At 45.6% G+C, this 24,130-nt stretch overlaps 1 protein-coding gene and 1 long non-coding RNA gene across 6 annotated transcripts in view; one reads left to right on the forward strand and one right to left on the reverse strand.

Annotated features, from left to right (window-relative positions):
• The window catches only part of LOC137327051 (uncharacterized), a 28,354-nt gene extending 25,734 nt beyond the window's left edge, over positions 1 to 2,620 (forward strand). Inside the window, exon 3 of the long non-coding RNA XR_010964342.1 lies at positions 2,037 to 2,620. This is a non-coding gene — a long non-coding RNA (uncharacterized lncRNA). The remainder of the gene's footprint in view (positions 1 to 2,036) is intronic.
• The window catches only part of LOC137327050 (MAP7 domain-containing protein 2-like), a 223,939-nt gene continuing 200,455 nt past the window's right edge, over positions 647 to 24,130 (reverse strand). For 4 of the 5 annotated variants that reach the window (XM_067992442.1, XM_067992441.1, XM_067992439.1 and 1 more), the window contains 3 exons: positions 19,426 to 19,612; positions 5,875 to 6,192; positions 647 to 3,540 (listed from right to left, as the gene is read on the reverse strand). In XM_067992442.1, the coding sequence (XP_067848543.1) occupies positions 3,525 to 3,540; positions 5,875 to 6,192; positions 19,426 to 19,612 (521 nt within the window). In that variant the 3' untranslated portion in view covers positions 647 to 3,524. The remainder of the gene's footprint in view (positions 3,541 to 5,874; positions 6,193 to 19,425; positions 19,613 to 24,130) is intronic. The other variant, XM_067992440.1, reaches the window with a different exon arrangement.

A 24,130-nucleotide genomic window follows, 5' to 3' on the forward strand; every position in this document is an offset into this window, starting at 1 on the left:
CAGGAGCATTTGCAGACTGACAGGGGGAATCACAGCCGAGCTCAATCCATCTTCACATAAAGTCCACACACAAGCACTTTCCAGGAGTCACTGCATAGTCATGAGGAAGTCGAAACTCTGTTTTGAGTGTTACTTTTAGTGTGATGTTCATGCACTTGGGTCAAATTCCAATGTCCACTATTTCAACCACCTAGAAGGACAAGAGCAGCAGGCGCATGGGAACAACACCACTTCCAAGTTCCCCTCCAAGTCACACACCATCCCGACTTGGAAATATATCGCCGTTCCTTCATCGTCGCTGGGTCAGAATTCTGGAACTCCCTTCCTAACAGCACTGTGGGAGAACCTTCACCACACGGACTGCAGCGGTTCAAGAAGGCGGCTCACCACCACCTTCTCAAGGGCAATTAGGGATGGGCAATAAATGCTGGCCTCGCCAGTAACAGCCACATCCTGAGAATGAATTAAAAGAATCAAAGTTATTAACCTGTTTAAAATGGCATCAGAAGAATTTTATGCTGTGCATTAACCACTGAGCTAAAAATCTTTTGAGATTATTTTTTTAAACAAAAACTTTATTCTTACACTTATTTGTTTTAAGAGAGATGATTTCATCAGTACAACATGCGTCGCAGTCTGGTAGTGCTTGATTAAAAATTTATTGATGCATTGCACATACATGCTGTACACTATGATGGGAGTATTTAGTACATCAGCAACTACAACAGCTAAAGGATATATATTTATAAAGGAGGTGTTAAAGATGCACAAATCGTTCAGCGAAAGTGGTACATGTTGTGGCATACTGAAATGAGATTATCATTTGTACAGATCCTAATGTGCCATGCAAACCTCACCGTGTTGACAATCCATTGACTGAATTTAGTGCATTGAAACAAGAGACACACATGTGTGTACAGCCACACGCAATTAACAGTAGTTCTGTACTTAGACATTGTCCTAATAAGCACTGTGAAATAGAAGTTCTTCTACCCGACAGAAGCCGATATACAGCTGTTTTGTAAGAGTTTAAGCCAGCAGTGCAAATTTGGCCACATACACATTTAGATTTCCCAAAAGAAATGTACTGCCTTTTTTGGCAACAAGCAGTGGCGGATTTTACAGAGACAGATAACCCAACGGGAATGTTTTGACTTTTGTGCAACACACAATCTTTCCAAAGGGCCCTGAAAGTCAGTGGCAACAGGTGACCATTCAGAACAGGCCTACCCAGGCCTGCATGGTTCCCGTGGCAACAGGCTCTTCCCGCATGGCGGCTACGCCCAGTGCCACAGTCTGGGACACAAGCTAGGCATCTCCTATGCTGAAATATGCAAAAGCCTTTCTACACCATACCGGTGTGGGCTGTTTGCTCTATGTTTAACGCTATAATGGCAATCATTTTGGTTTCATTCACAAACTGTTGTGGATTGTCTACTCTCGTTTCCCCACCTACAATCAACCATGTACAATTATCATCAGGTAGTTTTCGCGGCAAAAAACAAACAAAAGGAAAGAACCAACTGAAACTGGGAGCTACCTGACCATCAATAGGCGGGAACATCAGCCACTCTGAGTCCAAGACACAGCTACAACTTCCGCGCTGGAAGTCTGGGTCAGGAAGGTGAGGCACTTGCCTCGGCTGATGAGCTGCCTCTGCTGAAAGTTCTAGACCTAGGGTTTGCCAACTCTAGTTGGATGTACTCCTTGGCGGTTTCATCACATGACCATACCGCTTGGTCAAACTGCCTTTTTTTCCCATCTCCAATATTATTATAACTAATAAACGAAAGAGTTCAAAGAAAATGCCCCTATGATTTTGCTCCTGGGTTGCTCGCAGCAGTGTCCAGGAGATTAATTTTCAATTCCTGGAGACTCCAGAACAATCCAGGAGTGTTGGCAACCCTATTGAGACCAGCAAACATGTTTGGCTACTATTGAGGAACAAATTAAAGGATTATTAACAAGCTGACAGAATCTATTATACTGACAAAATGATAACTGGTGTATTTTAACTGCAGTATCATTCCCTTTAGTCTTCTCAGGGTGATTGTGCGACCGACAGGAATGTTCGATGCAAACTGTGCCAGCTGTTGTCTTCCCCAGTGACCATGGAAATTACTTTCGAGCACTACGTTTAAAGTAACAAGAGAACTTCTAAAGGTGCCCTTTTACATCTGCTTTGTACATTTGATTGTGCCGTGAAGTGCAAGTGAAAATCACAAAAAGATCAAAGTTGCTGTGAAACACCCATTAATTCCAGACTGCGCTGTGATTGTTTTCCATCAAAACAGTAATGGTATTCATCTGCCAAATGGTGAAAAGAATTTCGTCTACAGATTATGCTTCCTTCTTGCATTGCTTTTGAAACACAAGTGAAACTTTGCACAAAATAATAGTCTGTATTGAAAAGCTTGACGGTGTGGCAGTTTGCATTTAAAGAGAAATCACCACATGCAATGTTTGACCCTGAATGACTTTTCTGATTCAACTATGCTATATCCATTCAGATTTTCTGATTCAACTATGCTATATCCATTCAATACATGGGCTATATATATACGTAGCCAGCAATTCCTCCATGTTTTTACTGCAGACGTATAAATATGATTTCTCACAAGTGATGGCCTGTCTTTAAAAAAACATTTCTAGGTGACAAATTGCAGCAAAAAGCACACAATGTTTTTGGTTAATGTCGTGCTTTCATCACAGGCACAATACTGTGGCGTTTTAAGGATATTTGATCTTAAAAGTCTATAAATGGCAGTAAACCAAATATAAATACTTGGATACTTAATACAATTTTAGCAACTATAGATGAGAAAGATTGCACAAATCCATTTTACCATAAAAATTAGGAAAGGCTTCTAGTTTCAGGATATGGAGACATTCGTTTATAAAAACTGTAATTAAATATGGTGCAATAATGCTTTGTGAATCATAATAAAACATATTTAACATCTACTTCTAAATTAACATTCAGTTACCACAGAAGAATACCTGAGTTTTCTAAAACACATTACAATGTCCCTTAATCCATACTGTGCATTACTGCAAGATCCATTCACACTGCAATTAAACAATCACCTTCCTGGGGCAATTCAGTAAATAGGTTTCACTATTAACTTTTGGACAAAAAACTTAGGAGAAGCCAGCAAAAGCTCAGTAAATACCATTGAGATTCACGTCTATCTGCAAATGTGGGTAGTATTTCACCTGACTAATGGCGGGACTATTAACAATTGTTATCACAGTAAATGTGAGTGAGCTTTTACTGTGGTAATTTAATTGCAGGATGAATGCTGCTCGAGGCTGTTGCTCTAACTGACCGCTCTGGCCAGGGTCAACATTTATATTTGTACAAAGAGAAAAACTGCATTTAATACGAATGATTTGAACTGCAGCGTGAAGGATTGATGTTAGTTATTCCAACATGCCTACGAAGGCTACATGAATCTTCTCAAAGTGACGCAGTCTTCGGAATCATAGTAGTCTCATTGAAGCAAAATCTTTTACACCTTGCCCTAAACGTTCAGAGCTCTAGAAAAGGACAAGAGCGAACCGTCAACTTTGAGGATAGAGTAACACTTCTGCACCAAAATCTAAAAACAGACATGTTTATTTTATCCTGCAAACCTTGAATTAAGAAATGTTCTTTCCTATTCATCATTCAAAATTCAGCTCGACAATATCCAACATTAACATTCAATACAAAAATCACTTTATACAAACGTAGGAACATAGGAACAAAAGTAGGCCATCCAGCCCGAGCCTGCTCCGCCATTCAATTAGATTATCGCTGATCTGCATCTTAACTCCATCTACTCACATTTAAATCAAATGCTGCTAATTCCACAGCTTTTCCCAAGGTTTCAGTGCCTAACATGATCACTATGTAGGGGGTAAGATCCTTGCACCACGTGGGCTGTACGACAATTGTGTTTTAAATGCCCTGCATGACTCATTTAAACAAACAAAAAACCACAGGAATTGAGTGTTGGCAACACTGCGCTGTTCCCCATGCACACTCAGTGGGAGGAGAATCCAACTCCCATATAATAAAACAAAATTAACGATAGGAGCAGTAGTCGGCCATTTAGCCCCTTGAGCCTGTTCTGCCATTCAATGAGATCATGGAGTTGAGGTACAATCGGCCATTTACCTGCCTTTGCTCCATAGCCCTTGATACCCTTACCTAAAAAAAATCTATTGATCAGTCTTCAAAATTTCAATTGTCCCCCAGCATCCACAGCCTTTTGAGGGAGAGAGTTCCTGATTATCAATACCCTTTGTGTGAAAAAGTGCTTCCTGATTTCCCTCCTAAATGGCTTAGCTGTAATTTTAAGATTATATCCCCTTGTTCTGGATTCTCCATCAGAGGAAATAGTTTCTCTGCGTCTTCCCTCGCAAATCCCCTTTAGACAGTGTTGATGATAATCCACATTAGGTGAAGAGGTAGACAAAAAGGGAGGAAGAACAATCTCTTGATTCAAGTGATTCAGGAATGGTTCCTGCAGATTGGAGGGTAGCAAATGTAACCCCACTATTTAAGAAAGAAGGGAGAGAAAAAACAGGGAACTACAGACCTGTTAGCCTAACATCAGTAGTAAAGAAAATACTAGAATCTATTATGAAGAATGTGATAACAGAACACCTAGAAAATAATAATAGGATTTGACAGAGTCAACATGGATTAATGAAAGGGAAATCACGTTTGACAGACCGATTGGAGTTCTTTGAGGATGTAACTAGTAGAATAGATAAGGGGAACCAGTAGATGTGGTGTATTTGGATTTTCAGAAGGCTTTCGATAAGGTCCCACACAGGAAGTTGGTGAACAAAGTTAGAGCACATGGAATTGGGGGTAATGTACTGGCATGGATTGAGAATTGGTTAACGGACAGAAAACAGAGAGTAGGAATAAATGGGCCTTTTCAGGTTGGCAGACTGACTAGTGGGGTACCGCAGGGATCGGTGCTTGGGCCCCAGCTATTCACAATATATATCAATGATTTGGATGGGGGGACCAAATGTAATATTTCCAAGTTTGCTGACGACACAAAACTAGGTTGGAATATGAGTTGTGAGGAGGATCCAAAGAGGCTTCAAGGGAATATAGTCAGGCTAAGTGAGTGGGCAAGATCATGGCAGATGGAATGTAATGTGGAAAAATGTGAAGTTATCCACTTTGGTAGGAAAAACAGAAATGCAGAGTATTTTTTAAATGGAAAGAGATTGGGAAATGTTGATGTTCAAAGGACCTGGGTGTCCTTGGTCATGAGTCACTGAAAGCAAACATGCAGGTGCAGCAAGCAATTAGGAGGAGAAATGGTATGTTGGCCTTTATTACAAGAGGATTTGAGTACGGGAGTAAAGATGTCTTGCTGCAATTATATAGGGCTTTGGTGAGACCGCACCTGGAGTCAATTTTGATCTACTTACCAAAGAAAGGATATACTTGCCATAGAGGGAGTGCAACGAAGGTTCACCAGACTGATTCCTGGGATGGCGGGATTGTCGTATGAGGAGAGATTGAGTAGACTAGGCCTGTATTCTCTAGAGTTTAGAAGAATGAGAGATGATCTCGTTGAAACATACAAAATTCTTACACTACTCGACAGGGTAGATGCAGGGAGGATGTTTCCCCTGGCTGGGGAGTCTAGAACCAGGGGTCACAGTCTCAGAATAAGGGGCCGGCCATTTATAAACTAGAGTTTCAATGTTTCCTGGTCCTCAAACTTGTACTAGAGGTAAAGAATGTATGAAAATATCCTGCATAACCCAACGTGACCCTCCTTCTTGAGTCAAGCAATCAACTGACTATGCTGCTTAGATTACAGAGAAATTCCACACGTACTAACCAGATTCACTTACTTCATTAGTTCCTGGTGTGCTTTACCTGCTGATGTCTGTATATGGGTTTCCTCAACAGATTTAGTCAGCGATGTGATAAGAGGATTCTCCTCCATCGAAATGCACTGCCCCTCAATCAAGTTTTTGTTACAGTCATCCAAGCTGATCTTCTCACGAGATAACTTGGTGTACGTTGAATGTTCTGTCAGGTCGATGAGGTCTTCAACAGCCTGTGCATCACTCAACCCATTCTGGTCCTTCTCCAGTTCAACACCATGGTTCACCTCATTTAGCGGGGAGAACTCTGGGATGGAAATACCATCATCCTTTGACATAGGGCTGGAAACAAAAATACTGCACTGTGAAATAAGCAGCACACTTGTACAAGTGACCATCTCCTCTACCTTGATACTCCCAAAATTCTTTTATTAGAGACATGAGTAGGTAAAAAAACATTAATCCTGAAGTTATGCTATGGGCAACTACCTCACCAATGATTAACAGGCTCACATTTTGTGCAATGTGGTTGATTCTTAATTGCCCTCTGAAATGGCCTAGCAAGCCACTCAGTTGTAAAATCTCGCGACGAAAAGTCAGAATAAGAATAAAACCAGACGGACCACCTGGCATCGGACCACTAGGCACCGGACACGACAAAGGCAAACCAAGCCCAGCCGACCCTGCAAAGTCCTCCTAACTAACATCTGGGGACTTGTGCCAAAATTCGGAGAGCTGTCCCACAGACTAGTCAAGCAACAACCTGACATAGCCATACTCACAGAATCATACCTTTCAGCCAACGTCCCAGACTCTTCCATCACCAGCCCTGGGTATGTCCTGTCCCACCGACAGGACAGACCCACCAGAGATGGCGGTACAGTGATATACATTCAGGAGGGAGTGGCCCTGGACGTCCTCAACATTGACTCAGGACCCCATGAAATCTCATGGCATCAGGTCAAACATGGGCAAGGAAACCTCCTGCTGATTACCACCTACCGCCCTCCCTCAGCTGATGAATCAGTCCTCCTCCATGTTGAGCACCTCTTGGAGGAAGCACTGAGGTTAGCAAGGGCACAGAATGTACTTTGGGTGGGGGACTTCTATGTCCGTCACCAAGAGTGGCTCGGTAGCACCACGACTGACCGAGCTGGCCGAGTCCTGAAGGACACAGCTGCCAGACTGGGCCTGCGGCAGGTGGTGAGCGAACCAACACGAGGGAAAAACTTACTTGACCTCGTCCTCACCAATCTACCAGTCGCAGATGCATCTGTCCATGACAGCATTGGTAGGAGTGACCACCGCACAGTCCTCGTGGAGACGAAGTCCCGTCTTCGCACTGAGGACACCATCCAACGTGTTGTGTGGCACTACCACTGTGCTAAATGGGATAGATTAAGAACAGATCTAGCAGCTCAAAACTGGGCATCTATGAGGGCTGTGGGCCATCAGCAGCAGCAGATTTGCATTCCAGCACAATCTATAACCTCATGGCCCGGCATATTCCTCACTCTACCATTACCAACAAGCCAGGGGATCAACCCTGGTTCAATGAGGAGTGTGGAAGAGCATGCCAGGAGCAGCACCAGGCGTACCTAAAAATGAGGTGCCAACCTGGTGAAGCTACAACTCAGGACTACATGCATGCTAAACAGCGGAAGCAACATGCTATAGACAGAGCTAAGCGATTCCACAACCAACGGATCAGATCAAAGCTCCGCAGTCCTGCCACATCCAGTCGTGAATGGTGGTGGACAATTAAACAATTAACGGAAGGAGGAAGCTCTGTGAACATCCCCATCCTCAATGATGGCAGAGTCCAGCATGTGAGTGCAAAAGACAAGGCTGAAGCATTTGCAACCATCTTCAGCCAGAAATGCTGAGTAGATGATCCATCTCAGCCTCATCCCGATATCCCCACCATCACAGAAGCCAGTCTTCAGCCAATTTGATTCACTCCACGTGATATCAAGAAACAGCTGAGTGCACTGGATAAAGCAAAGGCTATGGACCCCAACAACATCCCGGCTGTAGTGCTGAAGACTTGTGCTCCAGAACTAGCCGCGCCTCTAGCCAAACTGTTCCAGTACAGCTACAACACTGGCATCTACCCGACAATGTGGAAAATTGCCCAGGTATGTCCTGTCCACAAAAAGCAGGACAAATCCAATCCGGCCAATTACCGCCCCATCAGTCTACTCTCAATCATCAGCAAAGTGATGGAAGGTGTCGTCGACAGTGCTATCAAGCGGCACTTACTCATCAATAACCTGCTCACCGATGCTCAGTTTGGGTTCCGCCAGGACTACTCGGCTCCAGACCTCATTACAGCCGTGGTCCAAACATCGACAAAAGAGCTGAATTCCAGAGGTGAGGTGAGAGTGACTGCCCTTGACATCAAGGCAGCATTTGACTGAGTGTGGCACCAAGGAGCCCTAGTAAAATTGAAGTCAATGGGAATCAGGGGAAAACTCTCCAGTGGCTGGAGTCATACCCAGCCACACAAAGGAAGATGGTAGTGGTTGTTGGAGGCCAATCATCTCAGCCCCAGGACATTGCTGCAGGAGTTCCTCAGGGCTGTGTCCTAGGCCCAACCACCTTCAGCTGCTTCATCAATGACCTTCCCTCCATCATAAGGTCAGAAATGGGGGTGTTCGCTGATGATTGCACAGTGTTCAGATGCATTCACAACCCCACAGATAATGGAGCAGTCCATGCCAGCATGCAGCAAGACCTGGACAACATCCAGGCTTGGGCTCATAAATGGCACATAACATTCGCGCCAGACAAGTGCCAGGCAATGACCATCTCCAACAAGAGAGAATCTAACCACCTTCCCTTGACATGCAATGGCATTACCATTGCTGAATCCCCCACCATCAACATCCTGGGGGTTACCATTGACCACAAACTTAACTGGACCAGCCACATAAATACTGTGGCTACAAGAGCAGGTCAGAGGCTGGGTATTCTGCGGCGAGTGACTCACCTCCTGACTCCCCAAAGCCTTACCACCATGTACAAGGCACAAGTCAGGAGTGTGATGGAATACTCTCCACTTGCCTGGATGAGTGCAGCTCCAACAACACTCAAGAAGCTTGACACCATCCAGGACAAAGCAGCCCGCTTGATTGGCACCCCATCCACCACCCTAAACATTCACTCCCTCCACCACCGGCGCACAGTGGCTGCAGTGTGTACCGTCCACAGGATGCACTGCAGCAATTCGCCAAGGCTTCTTCGACAGCACCTCCCAAACCCACGACCTCTATCACCTAGAAGGACAAGGGCAGCAGGCACATGGGAACAACACCACCTGCACGTTCCCCTCCAAGTCACGCACCATCCCGACTTGGAAATATATCGCCGTTCCTTCATCGTTGCTGGGTCAAAATCCTGGAACTCCCTTCCTAACAGCACTGTGGGAGAACCTTCACCACACGGACTGCAGCGGTTCAAGAAGGAGGCTCACCACCACCTTCTCAAGGGCAATTAGGGATGGGCAATAAATGCTGGCGAGCAACGCCCACATCCCATGAACGAATAAAAAAAATCACATAAAATTCCTTCCACCTCAAAGGCATTAGAATGTTTATTTTAAACAAGTTAATGCCACCATTTAAATAGAGGAGGAAGAAATTTGATACGAATGTGTTAAGTGTTTGGACTCTCGTAACCTACAGTGTAATTTCAAGTCTACTGTGTCTGTAAAAGATGAATTCCAGCCTCATTCCATTAACAGTTGAGATTTATCACAAATTAATATATTATGCAGAAAGTAAACTGCAGTTTTTGTCCATACATATTTACTTATTTAGCACCTTTTACAACCTCAGGATGTCCCAAAGCACTTTACAGCCAATGAAGTCTTTTTGAAGTGTAATCACTGTTGTAATGTAGGAAACGCAGCAGCCAATTTGTGCACAGCAAGATCCCACGAACAGCAATGAGATAATGACCAGATAATCCGCTGTAGGTGTTGGTTGAGGGGGAAATATTGGCCAGGACACCGGGAGGACTCCCCTGCTCTTCTTCAAATAATGCCCGATAGGAATGTTATTGCACTGACAACGTCCTGCAGTTTACTCCTCAATCTGTGCGTAGCAGCATCAACAATTGTTCTGAGATTTAAAGAGGCCTGTATAGGATCAGCTGTGTCTAATTTCACAATTATTTTAAAAAAACAAAATTTACAATGTAGCCAACCGCTGTTGTTAAAAACCCTGTTTCTGCAGCGTTTGAATCCACTAATCAGTAATTCACAGTGGAACATGACCAAGAATTTTCTGTTGATTACTTTAACCACAGAAGTTTACAGACAGAAGGAGGCCATTTGAACCATTAGCTGCCCGGTGTGTGAGCCCCCAAAGTGGGTGCCGATCCCGGGGAGTCTGAGGATGTGGAGGCCGATCTTAATGGCCGGGCCTTATTAACATAAATTCTCTCCGTTTCCCTCCCTCCCGCACCCGACCAGATCCACTGCCTGGCCGGCGGGTGGAAGGGGGACTTTGTGTCGCAGGGGACCGCAGCCAGGGACTCATGGGAATGGTGTCCGGCTTTCGGGGGGAGGGGAGGGGCGGGCTCTGGACTCGATGTGGGGGAAGCCTGGTGTAAGGGAGGCCCAAGAGTTCCATGTGGGGCCTGGAGGAGCACTCCTGCCCCTTCTGCCCCAAAAGGACACCTAAAATAACATGTTAAACTTAGCTGCTGGGCCTGTCCTGGCCCTCTATCCCCCTCCCGGCAGGTCTGGCCTGATGGGGAAGCCTGGCTGAGGCCTCCAACTAAAATAACAGATCGTGTGCCGGTGATATCATCTGCATAATTAAACAAGACCCCGCCAGCTTCAGTTGGGTGCCCTGCTCGCAAGACAGGGTGGGAAGGTCGTGGGTTCAGTGGGGGTAAGTTGCTGCCCTCATTTTAACTCTTCCCCTCAACCCGGTTTCCATCAGGCAAGGAGGGTTGGGGGAGTTAAAATCAGGATCATTGCATCAGTGCTGGACAGTTAACAGAGTAATACAAAACTAATCGCCCTGCTCTCTCAAAATATTTACTCCAATTTTGTCTGATGACACTTCTGTGAAGCTTCTGGGGATGTTTTACTATGTTGAAGATGCTATATAAATGAAAGTTGTTGTTTTCTTAAATGGTCATAGAGTCATAGAGTTATACAGCACGGATAGAGGCCCTTCGGCCCATCGTGTCCACGCCGGCCATCAAGCCCTGTCTACTCTAATCCCATATTCCAGCATTTGATCCGTAGCCTTGTATGCTATGGCATTTCAAGTGCTCATCCAAATGCTTCTTGAATGTTGTGAGGGTTCCTGCCTCCACAACCCTTTCAGGCAGTGAGTTCCAGACTCCAACCACCCTCTGGGTGAAAAAGTTCTTTCTCAAATCCCCTCTAAACCTCCCGCCTTTTACCTTGAATCTATGCCCCCTTGTTATAGAACCCTCAACGAAGGGAAAAAGCTCCTTAGTATCCATCCTATCTGTGCCCCTCATAATTTTGTACACCTCAATCATGTCCCCCCTCAGCCTCCTCTGCTCCAAGGAAAACAAACCCAATCTTCCCTGTCTCTCTTCATAGCTGAAGCGCTCCAGCCCTGGTAACATCCTGGTGAATCTCCTCTGCACCCTCTCCAAAGCGATCACATCCTTCCTGTAGTGCGGCGACCAGAACTGCACACAGTACTCCAGCTGTGGCCTAACCAGTGTTTTATACAGCTCCATCATAACCTCCTTGCTCTTATATTCTATGCCTCGGCTAATAAAGGCAAGTATCCCATATGCCTTCTTTACCACCTTATCGACCTGTTCCGCCGCCTTCAGGGATCTGTGAACTTGCACACCAAGATCCCTCTGACCCTTTGTCTTGCCTAGGGTCTTCCCATTCATTGTGTATTCACTTGCCTTGTTAGTCCCTCCAAAGTGCATCACCTCGCACTTTTCCGGGTTAAATTCCATTTGCCACTGTTCCGCCCATCTGACCAACCCATCTATATCGTCCTGCAGACTGAGGCTATCCTCCTCGCTATTTACCACCCTACCAATTTTTGTATCATCAGCGAACTTACTGATCATACCTTTTACATTCATATCCAAATCGTTAATGTAGACCACAAACAGCAAGGGCCCCAGCACAGATCCCTGTGGTACCCCACTGGCCACAGGCTTCCAGTCACAAAAACAACCTTCGACCATCACCCTCTGCCTTCTGCCACTAAGCCAGTTTTGTATCCAAAGTGCCAAGGCACCCTGGACTCCATGGGCTCGTACCTTCTTGACCAGTCTCCTGTGCGGGACTTTATCGAAGGCCTTACTGAAATCCATGTATACCACATCCACTGCGTTACCCTCATCCACACGCCTCGTCACCCCCTTAAAAAAATTCAATCAAATTAGTCAGACATGATCTTCCCTTGAAAAAGCCATGTTGACTATCCCTGATTAATCCTTGCTTCTCCAAGTGGAGAATAATTTTGTCCTTCAGAATATTTTCCAATAATTTTCCTACCACTGATGTTAGGCTCACTGGCCTGTAGTTCCCCGGTTTTTCCCTACTCCCCTTCTTGAATAATGGTACTACATTAGCGGTTCTCCAGTCCTCTGGCACATCCCCTGTGGCCAGAGAGGTTCTGAATATATGTGTCAGAGCCCCCGCAATCTCCTCCTTTGCCTCACACAGTAGCCTGGGATACATTTCGTCCGGGCCTGGGGATTTATCCATTTTTAGGCCTGCTAAAACCGCCAATACCTCCTCCCGTTCGATGTTAATATGTTCGAGTATATCACAGTCCCCCTGTCGTATTTCTATGTCTACATCGTCCTTCTCCATAGTGAAAACAGATGCAAAAAATTCATTTAGAACCCCTCCTACATCTGCCGGCTCCACACACAGATTGCCATTTTTGTCCCTAATGGGCCCTATTTTTTCCCTAGTTATCCTCTTACCCTTAATATACTTATAAAACATCTTAGGATTTTCCTTTATTTTGCTCGCCAGTGTTATTTCATGGCCCCTCCTTGATCTCCTAATTTCTTTTTTAAGTACCCCCCTGCACTTTTTGTACTCCTCTAGGGCTTCCTCCGTCTTTAGCCTTTTGTATCTGCCAAAAGCCCTCCTTTTTTTCCTAATCCATTCTCGTATATCCCCTGACATCCAAGGTTCCCTGGAGTTCTTGGAACCACCCTTGACCTTTACGGGAACATGTTGCCATTGTATGGTCTCAATCTCCCTTCTGAAAGACTCCCATTGCTCCGATGCGGATTTTCCTACAAGCAGCTGATCCCAGTCCATTTTGGCCAGATCCTGCCTTATCCTATTAAAATCGGCCTTCCCCCAATTTAGAACCTTTATTTCCGGCCCCTCCCTGTCCTTTTCCATGACCACTTTAAATCTCACCAAATTATGGTCACTGTCACCAAAGTGCTCACCTACTAGCACTTCTTCCACTTGGCCGGCCACATTCCCTAGAATTAGGTCCAGTACCGCCCCCTCTCTTGTAGGACTTTCTACATGCTGGCTCAAAAAGCTCTCCTGGATGCACGTTAAGAATTTTGTACCCTCTAAGCCTTTTACACTCTGAGTATCCCAGTTAATATTGGGGAAGTTGAAATCCCCCACTATTATTACCCTATTATTTGCACAATTTTCTGAGATTTGCCTACATATCTGTTCCTCTATCTCCCCCTGACTGTTTGGGGGCCTATAGTACACTCCCATCAAAGTGCTTGCCCCCTTTTTGTTTTTAAGCTCCACCCATATGGCCTCATTAGAGGAACCTGCTAATATATCATCCCTCCTTATGGCAGTAATTGATTCTTTAATTAATATTGCGACCCCCCCTCCTCTTATACCTCCCCCTCTGTCTCGCCTGAAGATTCTGTACCTCGGAATATTGAGCTGCCAGTCTTGCCCCTCCCTCAACCATGTCTCTGTGACAGCAACAATATCATACTCCCATGTGTTTATCAACACCTTCAGTTCATCCACCTTATTCGCAAGACTCCTTGCATTAAAATAGATGCCATCCAGCCTTGCTCTTACATATTTGCCCTGTCTTCCAAGCTGACTTGTTTTTTTCTCAATATTTGGCTGCACATCACCCCCTATTGTAGCTCCACTCTGTATCCCATCCCCCTGCCAAGTTAGTTTAACCCCCCCAACAGTGCTAGCAAACCTCCCCGCAAGGATATTTGTCCCGCTCTGGTTCAGATGCAACCCGTCCGACTTGTACAAGTCCCACCTTCCCCAGAAGCAGGCCCAGTGATCCAGGAAACTGAAACCCTCCCTCCTGCACCAACTCTTTAGCCACGCATTCATCTGTTCTATCCTCCTATTTCTATACTCACTAGCCCGTGGCACTGGGAGTAATCCAGAGATTACAACCTTTGAGGTCCTGCTCTTTAATCTGCGACCTAGCTCCCTAAATTCTTGATGCAGGACCTCATCTCCCTTCCTACCTATGTCGTTGGTCCCAATGTGGACCACGACCTCTGTCTGCTCACCCTCCCCCTTGAGAATGCCCTGTAGCCGCTCAGTGACATCCATGACCCTGGCACCAGGGAGGCAACAAACCATCCTGGAGTCACGTTTACGGCCACAGAAACGCCTGTCTGTTCCCCTTACGATAGAATCCCCTACCACTATAGCTCTTCCACTCTTTTTCCTCCCAGCCTGTGCAGCAGAGCTACCCCTGGTGCCAGGAAGTTGGCTGCTGCTGCCTTCCCCTGATAAGTCATCCCCCTCAACAATATCCAAAGCGGTATATTTGTTTGAGAGGGGGACGGCCACAGGGGACCCCTGCACTGCCTGCCTGCTCTTCTTACTCTGCCTGGTGGTCACCCAATTACTTCCTGCCTGTACAACCTTTACCTGCGGTGTGACCATCTCACTAAACGTGCTGTCCACGACGTTCTCAGCATCGCGAATGCTCCATAATGAATCCATCCGCAGCTCCAGTGCCGCAATGCGGTTTGTCAGTAGCTGCAGCTGGATACATTTCCCGCACACATGGTCGTCAGGGACACCGGAAGGGTCCCTGATTTCCCACATAGAGCAGGAAGAGCATAACACGGGGCTGGGCTGTCCTGACATGACTTACCCTTTAACTAATTAATTCAAATTAAATGAATCCCACCAATTTCACTTCAATTTAAAGGTATACTCAAGGGCCCTTGCTGAACAGAGACCCGAGAATCCACAGACTCTAACCTTAGACAAATTCAGCAGGAAAATACTCACCAACCAATCACTTACCTCTTCCTTGGTGACGTCCCACTTTGGATTACTTTTTGCTTATTTATCTTAGGTCCAGGAGTTAAGTCCCTGAAAACAAAATATAAAAACAAATCTACCCTTAAAATTCCCTCTACCCCCCAAAAGGTTAGAGGAGGTGGGAGGGTGGGAGTCACTACTAGTGTAGTGTCTCGGGTTTAGCAACCGCTCCACCTATATACGGGTACCAATGAATTGGCCCCGCCCCCTGCCTTTGAAAAAGCCGCGAAGCTCCTTCCCCGCTGGGGAAAAAGACTCACGTAGGTGAGTTTAATCACTCACCTCAGGCCTCCGCTGCTCCCTTTATCGACTCGCCAATCACCTACCCGCTGTCCTGTGACCTCAATCCTTGTTTTTTTCACCGATTGCCTCTCTGCGGGTAGGCCCTCGAGCCTGGGCCTTTAGTAGTCTCCGAGTCCCGCGCTCTCTCCTTGGTCCGCTCCCGCCTGTAGCTCCGCTCCGAGTGCGGGTAGGCCCTCGAGCCTGGGCCTTTAGTAGTCTCCGAGTCCCGCGCTCTCTCCTAGGTCCGCTCCCGCCTGTAGCTCCGCTCCGAGTGCGGGTAAGCCCTCGAGCCTGGGCCTTTAGTAGTCTCCGAGTCCCGCGCTCTCTCCTAGGTCCGCTCCCGCCTGTAGCTCCGCACAGCACTCTGTGCTCCAATAACCTTGTGTCAAGAAATGTCTCCTGACCTCTCACCTCATTCTCAGTGACAATTTTATATCGATGACCCCTCGTCACTGACACCCCGGCCAGAGGAGATATTCTTTCCCTACCCAACCCATCAAAACCCTTCACTTTAAAAATTCCCATCAAATCTCCTCATAGCCTTCTCTGTTCCAGAAATAGACTAATATATCAATTCTTTCCTCTTTGCTTGTACTCTATGTCCCTACCTTTAAAAGATACAATGGGACTGATTTTGTGGTAAAGTAACAGTGAGACTGACAGTCCTCACTTCCGGCGACCGCACATGTGCAGTTAAATGTGGAAATCTGGAAGTTGCTGTACCAGATACACTGCTCATCCAAAAACTGCACGAAAACCGCATCTCGCCGTCTGACTCACTGTTTAAATGTATTGAACGGCGTGAAGTTCCTGCACTCACATCGTAGATACGGACTGAACTCACCACAAAAAATTAGGGTTTGTCCATTCCTGTCTAAGCGCCCTTTTCAGGGCGTGGTCAGTCTTAATTACTGCCAAATAACCTCTCGGGCACTGAAAATTAACTTTTACGAGTGTGGAGCCTCATTTCTTCAGCTTTTAATTATTGTTGGACATGTTTTTAAAAATTTAATAAAAAAAAGCTCTTACTTTTTCTTTCTGTCTCTTTTTCTCTCTGTCTCTTTATCCAATCTTTCTTACCCTCTCTCTATTTCGCTTACTGTACCTGATTTGACATTGAATTCACTATTCTAACTTGCACTTCCTGGTTCAAACTCTGCGCTGCTCATTTCACAATTCTTCGATCTGATTGGTTAAGGAGATACCCAGTTGCTTGCCCTGTTCACTCAGGTCCCAGATGCCCTGTAGGAGGCACCGTGCTATTTGGTAATCCCTCTTACAGCAACTTGCCTGTGGAGAAGCGCCAGTCACCGCTCACAGCAAAATCCAGCCCAATGCTGCTGGTCATTTTTATGGCTCTATCTACCTGCACATTCAGGGTCCGAGGTCCCTCTGTTCATTTCCATTAAGTGTAAACTTCCAATCCTTGCTTTACCTCACATTTAATTATATCTGCTAAATGTCCACCCATTCTACTCACCTATCTATGTCCTCCTGAAGTCTTTTACAGTCCTCCTCACTACTTGCCAAATGCCCTGCTTTTATTTTTAACATTTTATTATTTTTCCCTCCTTTTTGATCTCCTCTGTCCTGCTGAAGGCACCGACTCCTTGTGGGGGCATGGCTTCACTGGCACCAGTCTCCTATACCTTGTACAAGTGATCCTTTGTCAACCTGTGAACCTAGAGGGTGACTATTCAACTCTGGGAGCCATCAGAGCCGAGTCTCATCTCAGACAATGTCCATACATGCATATTTCGAGAACAGCGGGATACCTGGACAATTTTACTCTCATTAATCCAGGGACACAAACGGTCTCCTGGTCAGCTGTTCACTACCGTAACCAGTCCATCCAACAGAGCACGCTTTTAAGTTGTCAGCTCTCACATCTGAATCAGAAGGTCATGGGTTCAAGTCCCACTCCAGAGACTTGAGCCCATAATCCAGACTGACACTCTAGTGCAGTACTGAGGGAGTGCTGCACTGTTGGAGGTGCCGTCTTTTGGATGAGACGTTAAACCGAGGCTCCGTCTGCCCTCTCAGGTGGATGTAAAAGATCCCATGACATTATTTGAAGAAGAGCAGGGGAGTTCTCCCAAGTGTCCTGGCCAATATTTATCCCTCAACCAACATCACTAAAACAGGTGATCTGGTCATTATCTCATTGCTGTTTGTGGAACCTTGCTGGGTGCAAATTGGCTGCCACGTTTCCTACATTACAACGACTACACTCCATAAGGACTGCATTTGGGACATCCTGAGCTCCTGAAGGGCACTATAGAAACGCAAGTTCTTTCTTTCTTTACTGTTTTTAACTGTGATATAAGACTGTTCAAAACACCCTGTCAGAACATTTGGCCCCTACAGTTCTACCATTTTGTTACACTCTTCTGTAACACTCAGTCATTCTCTCATCACCTGCTGAATGGTGTCCTCCTCATGTAAAACATGTATATGTCACGGAGCTGTGTTTTATATTTTGATGGGGAGGTGTAGGTTCAGTGCGAGTGTTGGCAGAGACCTGAGCCTCTCACCAACACGCAGCTCCTGACCGGCGAGACCATGGGCTTTCCATTTTCAATGGAAAATTGAATGGAAACCTGGAATGTGTATGACACCTGGGTGTTCAGTTTTGTGCCAGAGATTCTCATAAGTCTCGTAGGAAACATATTCTCTTAAACGACCATTGAGAAAACAGCCTTAGATATTAACTGTAGTTTACAACCCAAGTTCTGCCCTGCTTGCTATGTGTTCTGCGTGCCACCCCTGTTCTGTGTACCTCCATCGCAGTGTTGAGCCTGTGAGCCGTCACCTTGAGTTCAGTTTGCATTCTGCTGTACCTCCATAACATCGCCCGTCTCCGCCCCTGCCTCATCCCATCTGCTGTTGAAACCCTCATCGAGGCTTTTGTTACCTCTAGACTTGACTATTCAGATGCTCTCCTGACCATCTTGCACCCTCCCTAAACTTCAGCTCATCCAAAACTCCGCTGCCCGTATCCTAACTCGCACCAAGTCCCATTCACCCATCACCCCTGTGCTCGCTGACCTACATTGACTCCCGGTCTGGCAAGGCCTCGAATTTAAAATTCTCATCCTTGTTTTCAAACCCCTCCCTATCTCTATAACCTCCTCCAGCCCTACAACCCTCCGAGATCTCTGCGCTCCTCCAATTCTGGCCTCTTGTGCCTCCCCGATTTTAATCGCTCCATCATTGGCGGCCGTGCCTTCAGCTGCCTAGACACTAAGCTCTGGAATTCCCTCCCCAAACCTCTCTGGCTTTCTACCCCTCTCTCCTCCTTTAAGATGCTCCTTAACACCTACCTCTTTGACCAAGCTATTAATCACTTGTCCTAATATCTCCTTCTTTAGCTCGGTTCCAATTTTGTCTGATAACGCTCCTGTGAAGCACCTTGGGATGTTTTACTACGTTAAAGGCACTATATAAATACAATTTGTTGTTGTGCGTTCTCTGTTCCACATTAAAACCGGTTTGGTGCCCTGAGTTCATGGTAAAAGATTTCAAATCCCAATTATTCAGTTTAGCCACTCTCAGAGAAATATTATTCTTACCCCACTCCCCAATCCCCAATCTTTGAATATCCAAACATTGAATAAACTAACTTTCTGCTGGTGAGGCTCCTTAAAACATGGAATTTATCTGTTCCAATTGGAACTCCTAGTCACCAGACCTCTTGTGGAGTTTAGCATCTGAGCCCTTGCGCTGTTTTTGGGACTTGGAACAGGACTGACAATTTTTTAACCTGTTCCTAGTCACTGTGCATGTCAGGATGCTAGAGGGCGTTTACAATGGGCAGTGTACATTCTTCAGAGTAAATGGGTACAGCCATCGTGTAATCATCAGAACATTGGCTGGAAATCCCCAGAATTACCCGTAATAAAATCGAATTTGACTAATTCAGGCCGCAAACCAGTCGCCCTACTGATTGGCCAAAATCCTCACAAGAAGTTTACTGTCTGTATTTTTAGAAGCACACTGACATTGCAGCCTACCTGACATCCATAGACTGCAGTTCATCTGTTGACTCATCCACACTATTGGGTTGCTCATCCACATTGTCCACTTGCTCAGTTCCTGTGACTGCTTCCAGCTCAGGCACAGCATCAGCTGGGGCCACATCAGAGCGAGCCTCTTCCTCCTGTTTGCCCTCCAAACTGACAGATATTTTGTCGACGTCCACTAGAATGCAAAGGATATGAATTTATACACCGGTCCTCAGATAGTTTTACTGATTGCGCATCACATTCTGCACTGATGCGCAATTTAATAACACATTTGGTACACACTAAGGTTCTCATATTACACCGAGCAAAGAAAGGTCCAAGTAATATTATTTTACAACTGATTTTATAACTACACATTAACTGAAAAGGGCATCTGCAACGCATAAGACACCCAGCAAAATAATGATGCAACATTACGGGGGAGCTGAATTCACATCAGAAGATACGGGGGTAAATTTTACAATTCAGCTCTCCCGGTGCAGAGCTTTTCTTTTTATTCGTTCACGGGATGTGGGCGTCGCTGGCGAGGCCGGCATTTATTGCCCATCCCTAATTGCCCTTGAGAAGGTGGTGGTGAGCCGCCTTCTTGAACCGCTGCAGTCCGTGTGGTGAAGGTTCTCCCACAGTGCTGTTAGGAAGGGAGTTCCAGGATTTTGACCCAGCGACAATGAAGGAACGGCGATATATTTCCAAGTCGGGATGGTGTGTGACTTGGAGGGGAACGTGCAGGTGGTGTTGTTCCCATGTGCCTGCTGCCCATGTCCCTCTAGGTGGTAGAGGTTGCAGGTTTGGGAGGTGCTGTTGAAGAAGCCTTGGCAAGTTGCGCCGGTGGTGAAGGGAGTGAATATTTAGGGTGGTGGATGGGATGCCAATCGAGCGGGCTGCTTTGTCCTGGATGGTGTCGAGCTTCTCGAGTGTTGTTGGAGCTGCACTCATCCAGGCAAGTGGAGAGTATTCCATCACACTCCTGACTATATATGCTTCATACAATGGGAGCACAGATCAGGAACTGGGCATGGTGATTAGTGTAGCTATCAATCATTAGGTTTAATAGGTGTAAAAGCTTGTGGGCTGCGAGTCAGGCACCCCAAATTCTGAGGGAAGCTCTGTATCAGGAGCTCTAAACTGTAAAATTTTCCCTCCAACAAGGAATGGCAGGGAAGCCTCACATTATTTCCGACCAATGCACAGGAGCCATCAATCCGATTTCTTCGGCTCTAGCAATACTATGGCAGTGGTACTTATGATGCTGGAGCAGCAGTCCTGCTGAGTTGTTCACCTGCAACACAGATACTCACTGGATGCTGAACCGTCTTCTGCATTGCAGGTACTTGTAATATTGTTGCCTGGAGGTAAGATGGCCATTATAAGCTAATTTAAAAAAAAATTGTTCTCAGGATGTGGGCGCCGCTGGCAAGGCCGGCATTTATTGCCCATTCCTAGTTCCATTAAAAAAGTGGTGGTGGGCCCTTCTTACACAAGATCATAAGAAATAGGAGCAGGAGTAGGCCATACGACCCCTCGAGCCCGCTCCATTCAATCAGATCATGGCTGATCTTCAACCTCAACTCCACTTTCCCACCCGATCCCCATATCCCTTGATTCCCCTAGAGTCCAAAAATCTATCTATCTCAGCCTTGAATATACTCAATGACTGAGCATTCACAGCCCTCTGGGATAGAGAATTCCAAAGATTCACAACCCTCTGAGTGAAGAAATTCCTCCTCATCTCAGTCTTAAATGGCCAACCTCTTATCCTGAGATTATGCCCCCCTAGTTCTCCAGCCAGGGGAAACAACATCTCAGCATCTACCCTGTCAAACCCCCTCAGAATCTTATATGTTTCAGTGAGATCACCTCTCATTCTTCCAAACTCCAGAGAATATAGGCCCATTCTACTCAACCTCTCCTCATAGGACAACCCTCTCATCCCAGGAATTAATCTAATGAACCTTCACTGCACTGCCTCCAAGGCAAGTATATCCTTCCTTAGATAAAGAGACTAAAACTGTACGCAGTACTCCAGGTGAGATCTCACCAAAGCCATATAAAATTGTAGTAAAGCTTCCTTACTCTTGTACTCCAACCCACTTGCAATAAAAGCCATTTACCTTCCCAATTGCTTTCTGTACCTTCATCTCAACTTCTTGTGTTTCTTGTACAAGGACACCCAAGTCTCTCTGGACACCAACATTTAACAGTTTCTCACGATTTAAAAATTATTCTGTTTTTCTGTTCTTCCTACCAAAGTGAATAACCTCACATTTCCCCACATTATACTCCATCTGCCACCTACTTGCCCACTCCCTTAACCTGTCTATATCCCTTTGCACACTCTTTGTGTCCTCCTCTTTCCCACCTAGCTTTGTATCATCAGCAAACTTGGATACATTACACTCGGTCCCTTCATCTAACTCATTAATATAGATTGTAAATAGCTGAGGCCCAAGCACTGATCCTTGCGGCACCCCACTAGTTATATCCTGCCAACCTGAAAATGACCCGTTTATCCCTACTCTCTGTTTTCTGTCCATTAACCAATCCTCTATCCATGCTAATATATTACCCCCAACCCCATGAGCCTTATCTTGAGTAACAACCTTTTGTGTGGCACCTTATCAAATGTCTTTTGAAAATCCAAATATACGACATTCACTGGTTCCCCTTTATCTACCCTGTTAGTTACATCCTCAAAAACTCTAATAAACTTGTCAAACACAATTTCCCTTTCATAAAACCATGTTGACTCTGCCTAATCATGTTATGATTTTCTAAGTGCCCTGTTACCACTTCCTTAATAATGGATTCCAGCATTTTCCCGATGACTATTGATGTCAGGCTACCTGGCCTGTAGTTCCCTGTTTTCTCTCTCCCTCCTTTCTTGAATAGTGGGGTAACATTTGCTACCTTCTAATCCGCTGGGACCTCTCTAGAATCTTGGGAATTTTGGAAGATCATAACCAATACATCCACTATCTCTGCAGCCACCTCTTTTAGAACCCTTGGATGTAGCCCATCAGGTCCAGTGGATTTATCAGCTTTTAGTCCCATTAGTTTCTCCAATACTTTTTCTCCACTGATACACTAGAGATGGGTGAGATCCTAAATGAATATTTCGCATCGGTATTTACGGTTGAGAAAGGCATGGATGTTAGGGAACTTGGGGAAATAAATAGTGATGTCTTGAGGAGTGTATATATTACAGAGAGGGAGGTGCTGGAAGTCTTAACGCGCATCAAGGTAGATAAATCTCCGGGACCTGATGAAATGTATCCCAGGACGTTATGGGAGGTTAGGGAGGAAATTGCGGGTCCCCTAGCAGAGATATTTGAATCATCGACAGCTGCAGGTGAGGTGCCTGAAGATTGGAGGGTAGCAAATGTTGTGCCTTTGTTTAAGAAGGGCAGCAGGGAAAAGCCTGGGAACTACACACCGGTGAGCCTGACATCTGTAGTGGGTAAGTTGTTAGAGGGTATTCTGAGAGACAGGATCTACGGGCATTTGGAGAGGCAGGGACTGATTAGGTACAGTCAGCATGGTTTTGTGAGAGGAAAATCATGTCTCACGAATTTGATTGAGTTTTTTGAAGGGGTAACCAAGAAGATAGATGAGGGCTGTGCAGTAGACGTGGTCTACATGGACTTTAGCAAAGCCTTTGACAAGGTACCGCATGGTAGGTTGTTACATAAGGTTAAATCTCACGGGATCCAAGGTGAGGTAGCCAATTGGATACAAAATTGGATTGACGGCAGAAGACAGAGGGTGGTTGTAGAGGGTTGTTTTTCAAACTGTAGGCCTGTGACCAGCGGTGTGCCTCAGGGATTGGTGCTGGGTCCGCTGTTATTTGTTATTTATATTAATGATTTGGATGAGAATTTAGGAGGCATGGTTAGTAAGTTTGCAGATGACACCAAGATTGGTGGCATTGTGGACAGTGAAGAAGGTTATCTAGGATTGCAACGGGATCTTGATAAATTGGGCCAGTGGGCCGATGAATGGCAGATGGAGTTTAATTTAGATAAATGTGAGGTGATGCATTTTGGTCGATCAAATCGGGCCAGGACCTACTCCGTTAATGGTAGGGCGTTGGGGAGAGTTATAGAACAAAGAGATCTAGGAGTACAGGTTCATAGCTCCTTGAAAGTGGAGTCACAGGTGGATAGGGTGGTGAAGAAGGCATTCAGCATGCTTGGTTTCATTGGTCAGAACATTGAATACAGGAGTTGGGATGTCTTGTTGAAGTTGTACAAGACATTAGTTAGGCCACACTTGGAATACTGTGTACAGTTCTGGTCTCCCTACTATAGAAAGGATATTATTAAACTAGAAAGAGTGCAGAAAAGATTTACTAGGATGCTACTGGGACTTGATGGTTTGACTTATAGGGAGAGGTTAGATAGACTGGGACTTTTTTCCCTGGAGAGTAGGAGGTTTAGGGGTGATCTTATAGAAATCTATAAAATAATGAGGGGCATAGATAAGGTCGTCAAAATCTTTTCCCAAAGGTAGGGGAGTCTATAACGAGGGGGCATAGATTTAAGGTGAGAGGGGAGAGATACAAAAGGGTCTAGAGGGGCAATTTTTTCACTCAAAGGGTGGTGAGTGTCTGGAACGAGCTGCCAGAGGCAGTAGTAGAGGCGGGTACAATTTTGTCTTTTAAAAAGCATTTGGACAGTTACATGGGTAAGATGGG

This window comes from Heptranchias perlo, chromosome 11 (assembly GCF_035084215.1).
Source record: "Heptranchias perlo isolate sHepPer1 chromosome 11, sHepPer1.hap1, whole genome shotgun sequence".
Taxonomy (NCBI): domain Eukaryota; kingdom Metazoa; phylum Chordata; class Chondrichthyes; order Hexanchiformes; family Hexanchidae; genus Heptranchias; species Heptranchias perlo.